The sequence below is a fragment of the Herpailurus yagouaroundi genome, unplaced genomic scaffold, assembly GCF_014898765.1.
Source record: "Herpailurus yagouaroundi ecotype Mexico unplaced genomic scaffold, PumYag 183, whole genome shotgun sequence".
Lineage (NCBI taxonomy): Eukaryota > Metazoa > Chordata > Mammalia > Carnivora > Felidae > Herpailurus > Herpailurus yagouaroundi.
In genome coordinates, this window is record NW_024412414.1 from 7360787 (window position 1) to 7380215 (window position 19429).

Below are 19429 nucleotides of genomic sequence, written 5' to 3' on the forward strand. Positions count from 1 at the left end.
ACATGATCTCTTCAAAAGAGAACTATCGATGAAAAGAACAGACGAGATATATGGCCTAATGTGCACTTCATGGCTACAAGTTTGAAATTACACTGCATACATTATGTAAAAATACCAAATCCTCAAAGAGACGCCTGAATGAGCCATCCTGCATGGCACAAACCAGTCTCTTAGCATATTTTACAATGGTTAAAACCCATACCTTCGACTGTTGCTCGCTTGGGCTGAATGGTGATGGCTCCTTCTGCAATATCTTCATGCTGGTGCAGTGGGTTTATTTTGGAACCCCAGCTGTCTGATCCCACCCAAAGAAAATGGCCTACTTGGTCAGCTCTTTTGGCTGCTGCAAGGATCTGCCTGTGAAAAAACAGAAAAAGTTATATTAATGATAAGGAACAGCTGCTGAACGTATATATATCAATTAGGAATCAAGCAGAAGGAAAGCAAGCTACCAGTTCTCAAAAAGTAAGTAATCAATGGCAAAAAAGAAGTATGTCAAAGGATTTATATCCCTGCATATATAAAGAAATTTTATAAATCACTAAGAAAAATGGTCATAACAGCTTGAAGAAAATAGGAAAGAAACAGTAAAAGACAAATGACAACAGGAGAAATATAAATAACCCGTAAGCTGGAGATACATATTCATATACATTAGAAAGGAGGGAAATGTAAAATAGGGTAAGATATCACACTTGCTTTTCATGTTGACCAAAAGATTTGTTTTGTTTTGTGAATCTGGGCATGGGGCTGGAGAAATGAGAGTTTGCATTCACTGCTGGTGGTCTATATAATTTCTGGAAAGCACCATGTCAATCTAAATTAAGGGTCTTAAATTATTCATTGAAATGAACAAGTATGCCATACTTGAAAATTTTACAGCCCAGTTTTATAAATAAAAATACTATATAAATGGGGCACTTGAGTGGCTCAGTCAGTTAAGTGTCTCAGCTCAGGTCATGGTCTCGCCGTTCCTGAGTCCAAGCCCCGTGTCGGGCTCTGTGTTGAAAGGTCAGAGCCTGAGTCTGTTTCGGATTCTGTGTCTCCCTCTCTCTCTCTGCCCCTCCCCTGCTTGTGCTGTGTCTCTGTATCTCTCTCAAAAATAAACATTTAAAATTTATATAGATATAGATATAGATATAGATATAGATATAGATATAGATATAGATATCAAGGGCAACAAGGCAAATAAAACAAAATGAAAAGTAATCAATCATGGTACAGTTATAATATATTTTTGGAAGAAAGAAGAGGTGGATAAGGTGATTGCATTTGTAGAACAGAGGAAGCTACAACTAAGAGTCCTCTGGTGGGTCATACCACAGGAGAAATGATTTGTTTGTTTCTCAAGACTTGGAGGTACTTTGTCACATAGGTACATGGCCAAATTCTTTTTCTTCTTGGCAGAAAATGGAATGGTAATTTTCTATTAAAACTATAAGGAATAGGTTCTGATATTGTAAACATCCAAATACCAGAAAGTTGTGAATGAGAAATGTTGAATTAAACCTGTTAATTATAAGTTAAATTTATCACTAAGTATTAAAATGGTAAGACTCTCTGGGAAATTTACACTTCTGCCTACAGAATGCTGAAAACTAAGAGAGTGTTTCCCCCGGGAGAAAACAGCTTTTCTCAAAAAATCTGGACCACCCTAGAAGAATAATTCTATATACTGCCATAGAGAGACCCTCTAATGGAATGGCAACTTGGATGTCTAACCAGACCACTGAGAGCCCTTTTAGGTGATATGCACTGTCCATGTATCAAGAACTCTTTGGTCTTTCTCTCAAATGGGAACTTCCAGAAATCACCTGTAATTGCAGAAAATCTCCAATGTAAACTAGAAACCAAATAAGTTAACACAAAAAGGAAACTGATGTATAGTGGGGCAGAGAAACATATAGAAAAGAACAAAAACAAATATATTTAAATAAGAATTATCATATCTTCTGTAATCAAGAACGAGATAACATAGAAAATAGAAACAAACAATGGGAAATAGCTCTTAGTTATTAAAATATGAAATATGTTAGAAGAGAAAAAAAAAGAGTGAAGAAAATTATCCAGAAAGCAAAACAACAACAAAAAGGTAGAACACATTTCAGAAAATATAAGAGTCTTAAAGAATGAATCTAGGGACACATATATTCAGCTAATAAAACTTCCAGAACAAATATACAGAGACAACAGAGTGAATTTTGTAACAATATATTTTTAATGAAGAAGAGACCAAGAAATTGATAATATGAATTTCCAAATTTAAAAGATTCACTCAGCAAAATAATGGGGAAAAATCAAGCATGTCACACAATTTAAGATTTCTGGGAAAAAAAATTAAAATATCCTAAAAGCTTCCAAAAGAAGATCAGGACACAGGGAGAAAAATAAGAAGCAGAATATCACCAACCCCTTAATAGCAAAAACAATCAAACAAACAAAAACCAAGCAAACAAAAGATGATGGATAGTGGAGCAATGCCTTCCAAATTCTGAGAAAAAAAAAAATTTTATAATCTGGAATTCTAATATTTAACACACAAAGAATCCCAGTACTAACAGAATTAGCATATATGTCCTCTAGAACTTACAGACTTTTCCATCCAAAATTAGAACCTCAAACTCCCTGCAAGTTACAAGTCCTACAACTCATTAGCCACCATAGCTATTGGCTGAAAATCATTTATGTGCCAGGTATCATGTAATTAAAAATAAGTCTGAAGCCACCTGGATGGCTCGGACAGTTGAGAATCCAACTTTAGCTCAGATCACGATCTTGGGGTTCATGAGTTTGAGCCCCACATCGAGCTTACTGCTGTCAAGACTGTCAGCTCTGAGCCCACTTCAGAGCCTGCTTCAGATCCTCTGTCCCCCTGTCTCTGCCTCTCCCCAGCTTGCATGCTCTTAAAAATAAACACTTAAACAAACAAACAAACAAACATGAAGCTATGCCTAACTGTTCCAACTACTAAGTAAATATGGAGAATGAGAACATTTTTTAGGCATGCAACACAAAATGTTTTCCTTGAATTTAGCCTTTACTAGAAAGTTTTGAAGAGCATGCTACAGCAAAATGAGGAAAGAAACCATAAACATAAATGAGTGACAGGGAAAAATTTCTTACCATGATATAGATTGGTCCAGAATAAAACAGGAAGATGGATATTTGAGAAGGTAAGTGTCCAGGAAAAAAAAATGGAACTCATGGATTATCTTTCACATGAATATATGGAAACAGATGTGAGACGTAGGACATTAGTAAGAAAAAGCAAGTAAAAAATCATCATATGAATGCTTTGAAAAACTAAACCTTTTGCCCAAAAAAATCATATCATAGAAAAAAGATCTGATGCTGTGGTATATAATATTTATATAATCATAATAAAGCACGTACTCGTTTCTGTTAAATGAAAACCTTATAGGATAACATTGAAAGAATAGGGAGGGTACAAGTGAGCCAAATTCTACCTAACATAAGAGGAATTAATAGATAATATTCAAACTTAATAATTCCAAAATTGTGTTATTGGCACATTATGCAGATAAGACAGGAAGAAATAGCTGAAAGAATTAAAATAACTGCTCAAAAAGAGCTTAACCAGAGAGTCTGAAGGGACTGGACACTGCTGTTTGTATCAAAGTGTTTCACTTATATTTTAATTTTTATAGGTGTTTTTCATTTTAATAAAAATAAACACAATCAATCATTTGTACTCTTGACCTAGAGATACTATTTCTACTAATCTATGCAAAGGAAATGTCAAAAACGCTGTCAAAAATGTATGTTCGTTACTGCAGACAACCTAAAGGTAGAGCAATAGGGGACTGTCTAAACAAACAAGAGTGCATCCAAAGGATGGATTAAAAAGTAATTAAGAATATGCTTCGTTAGAAAAAAAAGTGAATATACTTAGCTTTCCACAAGCACTTGTTAAAAAAGAAAAATCAATGAATAAAAACTGCAATAGGTTATTCAAGTCGTATATAATAAAAGCTGGCTAAACTTTGCCAGTGTATGTATATATATACATAGTTAGAAGTACAGGGTCATCTGAGAGCACAGAAAAATAAGGATACTGCTAAAAACATATTGTTAACCTAACAGTCCACTGAGAAGGTGTTGCTGAGATTGAAGACAGTGCAAATGCAAAGGTGGGCAGAAGCCAAGTAAAACAAGGAAGAAAAGACAAAACTAAAAAAATGCAAAAAGTAGATGTTCACTTTAATATAAATGTAAAACTGTGAGCTTATTTATTAAGAAAACTAAGAGTAAACTATTTAAAAATACTTATGGTTAAGTGAAATGTGAATTACAAACAGTGGAAGATAAAACGTGAGAAATTCTTTTGGGGAAAATCTGTATGTTTGGGAACAAGTGATGGTAAACATTAAACCAGAATTTTATTCTATCTCTTATTATTGGGATTTCACATTTTATAGAGATTATTTAAAATCATTGCTTGTGATTAGTTTCTCTAACCTTAATCTTTTCTAGATAATCAGGGCAAAGTAAACTTAAAGATTCCTTTTAATAAAGAGCAACAACAACAAAAAACTTTACCATTTTTTCACTGGATGTACAATAGTTATGTATTACTTTTATAATCAGAAAAAAAAAGTGTTTCAGTAAAAGGATCCACTATTGTCTAAAATTCAAATTATCAGTGGCCTTGACTTACTGAGCATTTGTCTTAGCTTTAAAATCTAGATATTACTATCTTCTCACTGCTATTCTCTAACAAAGTATTTGAAGTTAATGTTCTAAGAAATCTCAAAATTTCCCATTTACAGTGTAAATCTTCTGAAAAAAGAAATAACATAATATTGTGAGTTAACAGTACTCTTCAGACATTACTATATTTGAGATCATGTTTTAGAAGAAACATAAATGCACTTAAATTTTATTACTGCGTTCAAGAACTATTTCTGCTATCACTGCTATGGATCACAGTATACAATAATATTCAGCACACAAACCCCATAACAAAAAGAACGAGCATAATTATTATTTTTTTTATTTTTATTTTTCAACGTTTATTTATTTTTGGGACAGAGAGAGACAGAGCATGAACGGGGGAGGGGCAGAGAGAGAGGGATACACAGAATCGGAAACAGGCTCCAGGCTCTGAGCCATCAGCCCAGAGCCTGACGCGGGGCTGGAACCCACGGACCGCGAGATCGTGACCTGGCTGAAGTCAGACGCTCAACCAACTGTGCCACCTAGGCGCCCCGATAATTATTGAGTGGATTGTATGCATTTTTACAGCCCAAATTAAAACCACACATTATCTACAAGTCAAGAGTATTATGATGAATTAGTCACCAAAGCTATTTGCAGTAATTTTTGCATGACATATACCATGTATTTAGAAATAAACACAAAGCCACACCTTATCAATACTTTGAAAATGTGTAAAATGATGTATGAAAAATATTTATGAGACAATTAAGGAGATCAATAGAGATGAGAGAAATAAGCAAAAACAAAACAAAAGAGTAATATTATGAAAACAAAATCTTTCAAGTAACTACCACACAAAGTGTAGAAGAAAATGGCCTAGGAGCAACATATTAGAATTTTGTAAGAAGAGAAGTAATACATTTAAGGGATGGCCAGAAATAGTTTCGTGGAGAAGGGCATATTTGAGACAGACTTTAAAAATGGACAATTTCAACAGGTAGAGAAGGAGAGAAACAAAAAACACCATCAAAGGAAGGAAGGAAGGAAGGAAGAAACAGACAAAAAAACCCAAAACACCATGGGGAGAAGCCATTAGAACTGCTAGAGGACCAGAGCCATGCATTTTGGGTATAGAAGTGGATGAGTGGGGATGAGGTCTAAATGTTAAATTAGGACCACATTTTAAAGCATTGTGAAGTTCACATAGAGAAGCTTATCTTTAAATTAATAAAGAGTGTGCATTAGCATAGTGAGTTCACTCATTCATTTATTTGGTACCATTTCTTGAGCATTTACTATCTACCAAACACCATGTGAGGGACTAAAGTACAGAAGGAAGTCCAAAGAGGTATCACCTCTGCCTCTACAGTGCTTACAGACTAGTGGAGAAGATGGACACTAAACAAATGATCAAGCAATGCAAAATAACATTAGTGACATAAACTATGAAGAATTTGCGAAAGGTGCATCATTCAGAGACATCTTCCCTCAGAAAGCCACACTAGAGATGGCACTGGAATGAGAAAATGAGGAAGGAAAAAAAAACCATTCTAGGCAGGTAGAAGGGAACACACCAAGACCAGGGAGTGAGGAAACACAAAACATGAAGGAGCAGGGAATGAAATAAGACTAGAAAGGTGGGACGAGGCTGGATAAACAGAAAAAGAGCTTAAAAGGATTTTCATTTTATTGATGGGAGAACTGAGGCCTCAGAAATTGGGAAGCAGGATGGGGGTGAGTGACAGTGGGGAGACTTCCCAAGGTGACACAGTGCTCATTAGTTGCAAAATACCTCAGGGATCTCAATTTCAGGTTTACTATGCTTGGCATTTAATAATCCTGACACCCTAGGTCAGAGCTTAATACTGGGAAAGTGATAGATGGATTCAGAAACAACATTTAGGGTGTGTGTGGAGGGGAGAGGCACAAAATCGGAAGGCTGACAATGATGACAGTGCAGTAATCCAAGCAGGATGCAGTGATGTGCTGAGCCCTTAAACCTCACTCTGAATAAAAGATACTCACCTTCAAATTAAATGGTGTATTTTGAATTCTAAGACAGAGACTAAATAATTCCATCCAGTTCTTTCACACCAGTGGAGATATACACCAGCACAATCTCTTTGGAAAACAACATTCATATTGGAATACATCTTTGTCCTGGAAACTTCTTTTCTAGGCATTTATGTTGAAAACACTTATAAGATAGGGGTGCCTGAGTGGCTCAGTCGGTTAAGCATCCGACTTCGGCTCAGGTCATGATCTCGTGGTTCATGTGTTTGAGCCCCACGTCAGGCTCTGTGCTGACAGCTCAGAGCCTGGAGCCTGCTTCATGGATTCTGTGTCTTTCTCTCTGCCCCTCCCCCCACTTGTACTCTGTCTCTCTCTCTGTCTCTCAAAAATAAAATATTAAAAAAAACACTTATAAGATAAATACATAATATAACTGCATTTATATATTTGTGTTATATTACTACATATCTATCTATTGCATAAAATGCATATATTAATAATCTGTATTGGCATATTTATATTTGCATGCACAGATGTGGAAAAGGAAGTTTATTGCAGCATTATTTATAATTACAAAAGTCTGCAAATGTCAATCAATAAGGCAGCATTTAAACAAATTATAGTATGGGTATAAGATGAAATTCTGCACAGCTATTAGAAAGACTGGATAGACAGGTACTTATATTCATAGACATCCATGATAAAATAGTGAGGAAAAGCTAGCAGGGAATACAACAAGATGTACACATAGTATGCCACCGTCATATAAAAATATAGACTATCTCTAGAAGAGTATACAAGAAACTGGTCACTAGCCACTGCAGCTGAAAAAGAGAACCTGTTAGCTGGGGGGAGACGGTAGGATGAATGGAACTTTTTTATAAACCTAGATTTTTAAAATATTTTTAAGCAAGTGTAATTACTATTTATTCTAAATAAATAAATATTCTGGACCAAGGTGGTAGTGGTCAGAGAAGAAATCAAGGCACATTTGTGTCTTAGAAACATATTCCAGATCCACATAAGAGTGAAAACATGTGGTATCTGTCTTTCTCTGTGTGACTTATTTCCTTAGCGTAACACTCTCCAATTCCATCCACGTTGCTACAAAAGGCCGTATTTCATTCTTTCTCATTGCCAAATAGTATTCAATTGTGTATATAAACCACAATTTCTTTATCCATTCATCATTTGATGGACATTTAGGCTCTTTCCATAATTTGGCTATTGTTGAAAGCTATTTGGCTATTATTGGCTGCTATAAACACTGGGGTACAAGTGCCCCCATGCATTGAGAAGGGCACCTGTTGGGATGAGCACTGGGTGTTGTACGGAAACCAATTTGACAATAAAGTTCATATTAAAAAAAAAAGACAAATTGAAGATAATAAAAAAAAAAAAAAAAGAAAGAAAGAAACATATTCCGGACACATTATGTTCTAGAAACAAAGGTTAGCTCTACATAGCTTGGCCAAGAATGCAGGAATGAGGAAAACAAGTCATGATTCCAATCAGATTTTTTGCTCCAAGAATAATCAAGATAAGAAGGGGAAGAAGTGGACTGGAGATGTGGAGGTGGACAAGCTTGGTTTGGAACATATTGAGTCTAAAGCAGTAGTAATACAGCCAGAATTATAAGACGTTTTCTCTTTTACATTAAGAGGAACCATTCTTCGGATAAAAGTCTGTTACATTTGGGTATATTTTTAATAAAAGAACCTCTGAAAGGTCCAGTGGTTTTCTCTTTTTACAAGTAATTGAATACATTTATTTTGCTAACAGAGGGGAAGACATGACAGGAACACACTGCTGCTTCCGTGGTTGGCTACCACTACGTGTGTAGGGGAGAGAGCACGTACAGACTTCCCCACTATGTAATTATAGATTTGCTTCTGTGCTATCTTTTCCCCTTTCTCTGCCAGTATCCTGATCCTTCTGTCTCCAAAAGTTGCAGCATGCATATTAATGAATTACACCAGTCATCCTTACTTTATATCCTCATCGTTGGCAAAAATCACGACGGCCCTGGAGTTGGGGGTGTCCAGGAGCTGTTTGATAATTCTATCAAAGTCAATGGTTCTGTCTTTGCGCTCTTGGGGGATTCTCACAGACTGTGCAATGCAGAGCCCACCTGTTTAAGAAAAGAAAGCAGAGTGTCAATAAAGTTCCCTCAGAGATACCAAAGGAACCAGGGTAAGTAGCTGAGGAGGAGGGAATTTTGATTTCTGAGTACATAGCACTTCCTTGGTGATGCTGCTGAATGAGGATGGCTGCAGGTATTATGTGAAGTCCTGAGCTGTTGTTCATAATAGATGCATCCTCCATGATATTGCACAGCCTGATTTTCTTAGTACTGCACTTAAGAATGCCCAGGAACACCATTGATACTGATCCTGGGGAGACAGATTTAGGTTGACAAAATGGGTGGAGGAAGGTCTTTAAAATGAATGTGCTACACTACAAGAAAACTAAAATCAATAAACTACAATAAAAATGTACTGAAATAGTTAAAGCTCAGGTCAATTTTTGTGACTTTCCTGGTGTTTGCATTCCCATGTTTTTTTTTTTTTTCTTTCACCTTCATATCTATCCCAACTTTTAAAGGTCAGCCAATGGAATAAATCTAAAAATAAAACAGCACCATCAAAAACACCAACTACTATAAATCACAGTAACAAACATTTATTGACCAGATAATATGTACTCAACCCTCAAATATGTGTTTTTATATATGTTATCCCATCTTAAAAACTTTATAAGGTAGTTGGTATTATGTATTTTTTGTTAGAAAGAAAGGGTATTAAATTAAAAAATAGATGTGTTTATTCAGATTTCTCAGAGCTGTTATGATATTAATTGTCATGAATTTCAAGATGGAAATATGCAGCAGTTTACTAAGCAATTGATGTACTCCTCATGACCCCACCTCTTGGTTAGTAGTAGCTCCTGGATATAGTACTTTATAAAACACACTTTAAGAAAGGCTGGTATAGGGGTGCCTGGGTAGCTCAGTCAGTAAAGCGGCTGACTTTGGCTCAGGTCATGGTCTCACAGTTCATGAGTTCAAGCCCCACCTCGGGCTCTGTGCTGACAGCTCAGATCCTGGAACCTGCTTCAGATTCTGTGTCTTCCTCTCTCTCTGTGCCTCCCCTGGTCATGCTCTATCTCTCTCTCTTTCAAAATACATAAACAAACAAACATTGAAAAAATTAAAAAAAAAAAAAAGAAAAAGAAAGCTTGGTAATTGGGGCACCTGGGTGGCTCAGTTAGTTAAGTGTCTGACTCTTGGTCTTAGGTCAGGTACAATCTCATGGTTTCATGAGTTTGGCCCCTGCATTGGGCTCACACTGGTGCACAGAGCCCCCTCTCTCTCTTTGTCTCTCCTGTCTCTCCTGCACTCATGCTGTCTCTGTATCTCACAAAAATAAATAAATAAACTTTAAAAAAAGAAAAAGAAAAGAAAGGCTGGTATAGATGAAAGGGGTAGAGAGAATATTTGTAGGAAAGGCATCAAAGGCCATCCAATGGGCAGAAGACCTATAGGTGAAGAGGAAAAACTTGCTCTTGTAATGTGGTTGGGAGATATCTATTATTAAGCTTACATCCTGAGCGTGGACAACTGAGTGGATGATACTAGGCTCCCACAAACATAACAAATATGAAACCTCATCCAAAACTGAACCTCCATTACACTTTCATCCTAATCAGTGTTAGTTCTCTATAAGTGGCTCTTAATTTTCAGTGTGCACAAGATCACCGATAGTCCGTTTTCAAAATGTAGAGTTTCAACAACACCATCAACCAACTTGACCTAATTGACATTTATAGAACAATCGAGAGGACAACAGAACAGTACACATTCTTTTCAAATGTAAGTGGAACATTTGTTAAGCTAGACTATATTCTGGTCCATTAAAAAACAACAAGAACAAAACAAATTTAAAAGCATAGAAACCATACAATGTTATCAGAACTAACAATTAAACTAGAAATCAATAACACTTGGAAATTAAACAACACACTTCTAAATAACCCATGGGTCAAAGAGGAAATGTCAAGTGACATTTTAAAATATTTAAAACTAAATGAAAATAAAAGTGGAACATATCAAAATGTATAGATTTCAACTAAAGTGGTATTTAGGAGAAAATTTGTAAACATCAAATGCTTATGTGAGAAAAGAGCAAATATTGAAAATAGCAACTGAAGCCTCTTTTTAAGGAATAAGGTGGGAAATGGCTAAATAACTGTCCCCCCAAAAAAGCAGAAAGACATAATAAAAGAGCAAAATCAATTAAACTGAAATCAGAAAAAAATAAGAGAAAAATTAAAAAAAATCTGCTTATTTGGGAACATTCATAAAATTGGTAAATCTCCAGTCAAAGCTGACCAAAAGAAATAAGTAAAAAATTATTCATATCAGGAATAAAAGAGGGGCTAACCTTACTGATTGATCCCACAGGTAGCAAAAGGTAGTAAGGGGATATTATAAACAATATACTTTTGCCAATACACTTATCAAATTAAATGAAATGGATGACTTCCTTGAAAGACACAAACTATCAAAACTGAATGTGGGATATATAATCTGAATAGTTCTAAATATATCAGAGATACCAAATTCATACACACACACACACAAACTTCCAAAAAAGAAAGATCCCGCCTCACATAGTTTCATTGGTAAAGTCTACCAAACAGTTAAGGAAGAAATAAAACATGATCTATACACTCTTTTACTGAAAAGAGAAGAGGAGAGGAAATAACTCATTTCATAAGGTCAGTATTATCCTAATACCCAAACCAGATGAAGATATCATTTTTAAAAAGACTAATACCATTCATGAACATACCTGCAAAACTTCTAAAAAAAACTACTAAACAAATAAATCCAGCAATTTATAAAAAATAGTAATATATCATAAACAAGTGGATTTCATCCAAGGATTGCAATGCTGAATCATTATTTGAAAATGAAGTATTATAATTTATATATGATCAGATTAAATAAGATAAACCATATATGATCACCTTCATATATGTGGAAAAAGCACCAAACAAAATTCAATATACATTCATGATAAAACTAGGATCAGATGAGAACTTCCTAAGACTAATAACAGGCATCTACTAAAGGCCTACAACAAGCATCATGCTTAATAGTAAGAAATTACAAGGCAACTTTTTCTTCTCTTAACACTCTTATTCAACATTGAACTGGATGTCCTTGTCAGAGAAATAAGTGGGGAAAAAAGAAAAGAAACAAAAGGCATACAGTTTGCAAATGAAAAACTAAAATTGTCTCTATTTGCAGATGACATAACTGTCTAGGTAGAATCTTCTAGAACTAAAAGGTGAGTTAAGCTAAGTTGTGGGACAGAAATTCAAAATACAAAGGTCATATATCTACAGATCAGCAATGAACAATTATAATTTTAAACTAAAATAATGTCATTAACAATATAATAAAAAACGTGGTGCTTATGTATAAATCTGAAAAAAATATGTACAGGAGCTATATTCTGAAAATTATGAAACATGGCTGAAAGAAAAAAAAAACTCTCCCCAATTTTATCTATAGATTCATTGCAATTTTATTCAAAATCTCAGCAACCTTTTAAAATACAGTAAAACCTTGGTTTGTGAGCATAATTCATTCTTGAAGCATGCTTTTAGTCCAAAGCACTTGTATATCAAAGCGAATTTCAAGAACCATTGGCTCAGTTGTGATCATGTGACATTTGGCATCACATGCTACTCATATTGCAAGACATCGCCCATTTATCAAGTTAAAATTTATTAGAAATGTGTGCTTGTCTTGCAGAACACTTGTAGAACAAGTTACTCTCAATCCAAGGTTTCACTTTATATATCAATAGCTAATTCTAACAGTTATACAGAAAGTCAAAGGAACTAGAATAGTCAAAACAACTGAAAAAGAGGAACAAAACTGGTGAACTTTCCAAATTCAAGACTTACTATCAATCCCAAGCTACAGTAATCAAGATGGTGAGGGGTTGGAAAAAGAACAGACACTTAGATCAGTGGAACAGAAAAGAGGTCCAGAAACAGATCAATACAAATACAGTCAAGTGATTGTTGGCAAAGATGCGAAGGCAATCAGTGGAGAAAGGTACTCTTTTAAACAAATGATGCTGAAACAAAAAGATATTCATGCACAGAAATAATTACTCGACATATACTTCATACTTCATATAAAAATTGACTTTAGGGGCACCTGGATGGCTCAGTTGATTAAGCATCCAACTCTTGATTTTGGCTCAGGTCATGATCTCACAGTTTCATGAGTTCTGGCCCCATGTTGGGCTCTGTGCTTACAGCACAGAGTCTTCTTGGGATTTTCTCTCTTCCTCCCTCTCTCTGCCCCTCCCCTGGTCACTGGTGTGTGCACTTTCTATCTCAAAATAAGTAAATAAATAAACTTTAAAAATTCACTTCAAATGGATGATAGACCTAAGTCTAAAATATGAAACTAAAAAAACTTTCAGACTGAGACAAAGGGAAATCTGTAATGACCTTAGGTTTTGCAAAGAGTTTTCGGGTATGACAGTAAAACCCCAAACTGTAAAGAACAAAATTGATAAATCAAATTTTATGCAACCTTAAAACTTTTGTTCTATGAAAGACAGTATTAAGAAAATGACAGCTCAAGTCGGAGACTGGGAGATAATCATATATCTTACAAAGGATTTATATCTACAATACATAAAGTACTGAAACTCAGCAATAAAAAAAGAAAACTCAAAATGGGCATAAAATCTGCATAGACACACACACAAAATAGATGGTAAATAATCACAGGAAAAGATCAGTCATTAGGGAAATGCTAATTAAAACCACAATGATATAATGCTACAATACCTATTAAAACAGTTTTCAAAAAATCCAGCAATATCAAATTCTGGAGAAGATGCAAAGCATAGGAATGTCTGCTCATTGTTGGCACAAATGTACAATGGTACAGCCACTTTGGAAACCAGTTTGACATCACAAAATGTTAAATGTAGAGGTAACCTATCAAGCAGCAGTCAGTTCCAATCCTAGGGATTTATCCAGATGAATTAAAAGCTTGTGCTCACACAAATGTGCACACAAATGTTTACAGCAACTATATTCGTAATCACTAAAACTAGAAACAACTAAGACATCTGTCAACTGGTGAATAGATCAACAAACTGGTACATCCATACAACTGAATCCTGCTCAGTAACAAAAAGGAACTGCTGATTCGTGGATGAGCATGAATAAATTTTAAAAGCATTTTTCTAAGTCAAAGAAGCCAAACTGAAAAGACTACATATTGTATAATTCTGTTCATATTGCATTCCAGAGAAAGCAAAACTGTAGGGGTAGAAAACAGATCCATGGATGCCAAGGGTTGAGAGGAGGTGTTGAGTACAAAGGGAGCCCACAAGGGAATTTGGGGGTAATGAAATGTTCTGATGGTACTGTAGTAGGAGACACATGATTCCACACACTTGTCAAAACCCTAAGAGCAACACACCACAATAATGCAAAATTTAAAAGATCAGGTTTTATCAGGGGATCCTAGAATGGAATGCAACTGTGACAAATTAATCTAATGGCATTACTAATATCTGAGGCAATTTTACTGATGGAGATGTGTAGAAAACCAGTTGATCTAAATAAACAACTTTTAAAAACTGCACTTTGACTGGAAAGTCTAACGCTAGAGAGTAAAAGAACTGAATATAAAATGGTACTCTGATTTGTGTAGTTTTCACAGGGATATGAGTTAGCAATTCTGGAACTGCTGTCCATATTTGAGTTGGGTTGAACAAAACAGTAAATTAATTATAGATAATGGCAGATAGGTTTTACACTGTTGAAGAATTTATGCATATGCAGAAAAGGCAGGCTAGAATAAACCATGTGATGCCAGAAAGGGCCAGAAATATCAGCATAAACTCATGTTTTAGAGAGGGAGAGATATGCCTGTATACATGGGTTAGTACACATACATATGTATCCTAGCACCATCCACTGAGAAAGCCTCGAAGCAATGACATACCAGAGCAAACAGCCCTCTTACTACACAGGTGTTGGTTTGGAAATATCATCTTTCAGAAAAAAGAAACAGAACTCTTTGAAGAGATGGCTGATTCTAAGGCTGGGGCAGGGCACATACAAAATGAGGCTGTAGTCAGGAATTAAGAAATACACAAAGGCAAAAAAAAAAATATGGGGTTACGTCAACAGGACACAAAAGCGACCTAAAAATGTGCCCAGTGATCAAAGCTCAAACAATATTAACAAAATAAGGAACAATTGTATTAAATAATTATCCAAAGACTACAATACACACTTACAAACCAATACTGAAATAAAAAAGACTAAATAAGTAAATAAGAAAGAAGGAATGAATTTTCTGTACAGAACAATTCCAAGTAATAAATGTAGAAGGAATGAGAGAAATGGAATATCACCATTAGAACATTATAGTAATAATTGTTGCACATCAGAGTCACTGATAGATGCTAAAGTTAGTGTGGGAAACTATAAGGAGACACTGAACATTTATACAGCTTAAAAGTATTTCCCTCAAAATATTTACTAATTACTCTAGTGGTCTGAACACATGCCTATAACTTCTTTGACACTATTCCTTTGAGTTAAGGCTGTACTTAGTGACTAGCTTCTAAAGAATATATAAAAGGAGAAAGCGTAACTTAGGAGTGGAGAAACCTGGCAGACACTGCTTTAACTGGATCACTAAGTGAACATCATTACTGATAAGTCATGTGGATTTCATGTGCCCTCTGATAGGATGTGATGTTAAGGGCACCCCATTTGTGTTTCATTCTTCCCCTAAATCCATAACCTTCATCTAATCATGAGAAAATATTATAAAAATCCAAAGTGAAGGACATTCTACAAAATACCTGACGTGGGCTCTTTGAAACTGTAAAGGTCAAGAAGTCAGACTGAGAAACTGAAAACTGGATTGGATCCTGGAACAGAAGGACACTCATGTAAAAAACTAGTGGAATCTGAATAAAATCTGTATTGAAGTAGTATTTTTCCATTGTTAATTTCTCAGTTTTGATAAATGCATACTGGCTGTTTAAGATATTAACATTTGGGGTAACCTGGAGAAGGGTATGTGGGAATTCCATCTTTGTAACTCCTCTGTAAATCTAGAATAATTTTTAAAAGTTTACATTTGTGTATGCATATATATGTATACTTCTATCTACCTACCTATCATCTACTTAGGTAATCTACCTAGCCCAGATCTTACCTCCAATGAATGCTTTTTTTTTTTTTAATTTTTTTTTCAACGTTTATTTATTTTTGGGACAGAGAGAGACAGAGCGTGAACGGGGGAGGGGCAGAGAGAGAGGGAGACACAGAATCGGAAACAGGCTCCAGGCTCTGAGCCATCAGCCCAGAGCCCGACGCGGGGCTCGAACTCACGGACCGCGAGATCGTGACCTGGCTGAAGTCGGACGCTTAACCGACTGCGCCACCCAGGCGCCCCCAATGAATGCTTATTTAGTCAGCAGTAAAGCAGGCCCAGGAATCTGAATTTCTAACAATAATCCTTAGGTATTAGTTCACTGGGAGGACTTGATAAAATACTCATTTCTGGCCCCACCTCAAGAGAATCTCGCTCAGTGGGATTAGTAAAGCTTGTGAATTTGCATTTCTAACAACTTCCCAAGGGATTCTGTGTTGCTGGTCTAAGGACCACACTTGGAGACCATTGCTCTAACTGATACGTATGCAGGTAGCTATGGGAGCATATTTTCAGAAGTATTCACTTGGGCTCTCCAAACTGACTGTACCCAGCTCAGGTGGAAGTACCATATTTGCATACATATTTTAGTCAAACTTTTTGTAGAGAGCTCTTAGGAGGGTGAGATACGGAGAAGGAAGGAAGGGATGGATCATTATACATGGTTATAAGGTTTACAACGATGCAGAGAGAGAGAACAACAGGAGAAATGTCCCTGAGAATGGGGACCACAATCTCCATGCCGTAATTCCTCCAACTCTGGAAAACATCATGGAGTAGGGAGAAATGAAACCATATGCAAACTGTCCTGGGGCTGCTGGGGAGAAGAAATGGCTACTTTACCACCTTCTCGGCAGGAGAAGGGGAATAATTCTGGATGGAAACCCAGCTTCCCATCAGGATTCAATTACAGCTGAGTGATTAAGCAAATTAGAGCAAACTCCATTTGGCGATGTGATTAGTGGAGGGGCGGTCTGCATTCACGGATTTAGGGCTCACCCAGTGCACACTGGAGGAATCCATGCATGGAGTTTTGTGATTACAAAAATGAGATGGTCGCCCCCTCTCAAAGAGAACTGCTCACAGGTGTGCAAAATCAAACAACACAACAGAAGAGTGAAATTGGCTATTAACATGTTAATGGGAATGAACATGCTCATAAAACTAAAATCTTAAAAAAGAAAGAAGATTGGAAAACAAAGGATGAGAAATAAACAAGCTGTTTTGATCTTCTGCTCTTGGAAGGCTTGAGTGGTACCTCTTTAAAAGACAGTTCATTTGCCTCACCTCCATAAGGGAATGTAGTAGGTTGAAAAATCTATGTGTATTGTACATAGATGACTTCACCTCAAGTATTCAGTCCAAAGTGTATTATGCTAGAAATGTGTCACTGTGGAAAGTAATGCAAGAAGCCTTAGTTCTATTCCAGCAAGGAATGGAATGGTCTACATACAAGCACATACATGCCCACACACACTCGAGGTGTCCTGGTATCAGTTAGCTTATTTCTCAATAATGGTGGATAACTCAGTACACTACATTCTCCTCTGACACATATCCATATTTCCATCCTAAACTGCTGCCCTATTCAACGCTAAAGTTCTCTCTCTGGTTTGTGTTTCAGCTTAGACCTTCTTCACAGTGGATTCAACTTGCCTGCTGTTGCATTTCTGCTGTTATTTGGTCACCAAGGTATATGAGCAACCTATCAAAACCTTAAGAATCTCACTTTTGAGGGGCATTACACATGCATGTGAAAGCTAAATGGAGTTTCATGGTGCAGGTTGTCATTGCAACGGCCAAATTAATTTTCACTTCTGTGGGGAGTAAACATAAAGGAAAAATTGAGCAGTATAATCATAAATGTTGCAAAAGAAGGGGCATAACACAGATAGGATAACGCCATTCATGACATGTCAGTTTTGATTAAGAAAGCCCACTGGCAGTGGCTGGAGGAGGGAGTTACAAGCCACTGAGGTAATAGAAAGAATTTCAGAGTCTCAGAAATCAATCAGCTTCTCAATTTGAAGCTAAAAACTGATCAGTTTTCTGTCTGCCCATGGTAGCTAGCAACCTGTAACAGCAAGAAGAACCTCAGGAGTTACACCACACACTGTTTCCATTAAAAATACTTTTCTCTTGGGGCGCCTGGGTGGCGCAGTCGGTTAAGCATCCGACTTCAGCCAGGTCACGATCTCACGGTCCGTGAGTTCGAGCCCCGCGTCGGGCTCTGGGCTGATGGCTCAGAGCCTGGAGCCTGTTTCCGATTCTGTGTCTCCCTCTCTCTCTGCCCCTCCCCCGTTCATGCTCTGTCTCTCTCTGTCCCAAAAATAAATAAAAACGTTGAGAAAAAAAAATACTTTTCTCTCTTAATGAGAATGGATAGTTTTTCATATAATAAGCAGAAGCAATAGGAAACCTTTTAAAGTTTGTAGTTCTATCCTATCAGAGGTTATACATTGTACAGTTGTACTGATGATCTGCTCTATTATTTAGATATGCCGATTCAATTTTGTAAATATTGAGACTCTTATATGAAAGTCTCTCTAGGATTTGTTAAAGAAATATTATATGAAAGCAGGAGCCTGAGAAATAACCTTATCTAATTCCCCATTCTGAATGGGGAAACTGAGGTCCAGAGGGTTTAACTGTAGTAGAAGGATTGCCAATTTCTGAGTTCTGTCTATGTGTCAGATACCATTCTAAGTGCTTTATGTCATTGACACAGTCCATTGTCATACAGCCCTATAAGGCAGGTGTGCTAACATCCTCATTTGGACAGGAAGAAACAGAGGCATTCTCAAGTTAAGTAACTCACCCCCAGATCATAAATTTAATGGCAGGGAAATATAGGATTTTTGTCTTCTTATTCTTCATGCTAAGTGATAACACAACACTCTTGTTCTCATATACTTCACAATTGAGAGAAGAGTAGGATAAATGTTGTATAAGCAAAAAAAATTTTAAAAAGGGTAGACATAATACATCTTGTTAGATAAATCACCAAAGGCTTTATGAAAGAACTTTAGTCTTAGATGGGTTATAGCACATCTGTGGAGGGCGTCAGTGGAAAAATACATAATGAAGAGAAGAGAGAGATCAAACTGGAAAGGTCATATTGGATAAAATTGTCCCACTCTCCATTACCCCCTTTTTTTTATTTGCAGATAGATACCTGGTGCTAAGGGAAGTGAGCCCTCCATTCCCAAGCAACAACCCATCATTGATCACCACCAAAGGGGCCATTTCTGTTTTCAAATCTCCAGCATCTTTTACAAGTAGGAATGACCCTGTTAGTCATCAAACAGACATAAATTTTCTGGGGACAGTTCTGGAAAACTAAAACTGGGGGGGGGGGGGCTGTAGGGCAGGAGGGAGTGAGAGGGTGAAAGAGAGAGAGGGAGAGACCTTGCCCTTCCTCCAGCATTCTGGATGTTATATCTGGAGTTTTTATTG

At 36.4% G+C, this 19429-nt stretch overlaps 1 protein-coding gene across 7 annotated transcripts in view; it reads right to left on the reverse strand.

Moving 5' to 3' along the window:
* GRM7 (glutamate metabotropic receptor 7) overlaps positions 1–19429 on the reverse strand; it is an 880365-nt gene that overhangs the window by 425903 nt on the left and 435033 nt on the right. For all 7 annotated transcript variants that reach the window (XR_005795667.1, XR_005795668.1, XR_005795670.1 and 4 more), the window contains exons 3-4: positions 8683–8824; positions 203–357 (exon numbers count right to left, since the gene is read on the reverse strand). Coding sequence is in view for 3 of the 7 variants with exons in the window: in XM_040492101.1 (XP_040348035.1) it covers positions 203–357; positions 8683–8824 (297 nt within the window). In the remaining 4 variants the exon portion in view is untranslated. The remainder of the gene's footprint in view (positions 1–202; positions 358–8682; positions 8825–19429) is intronic.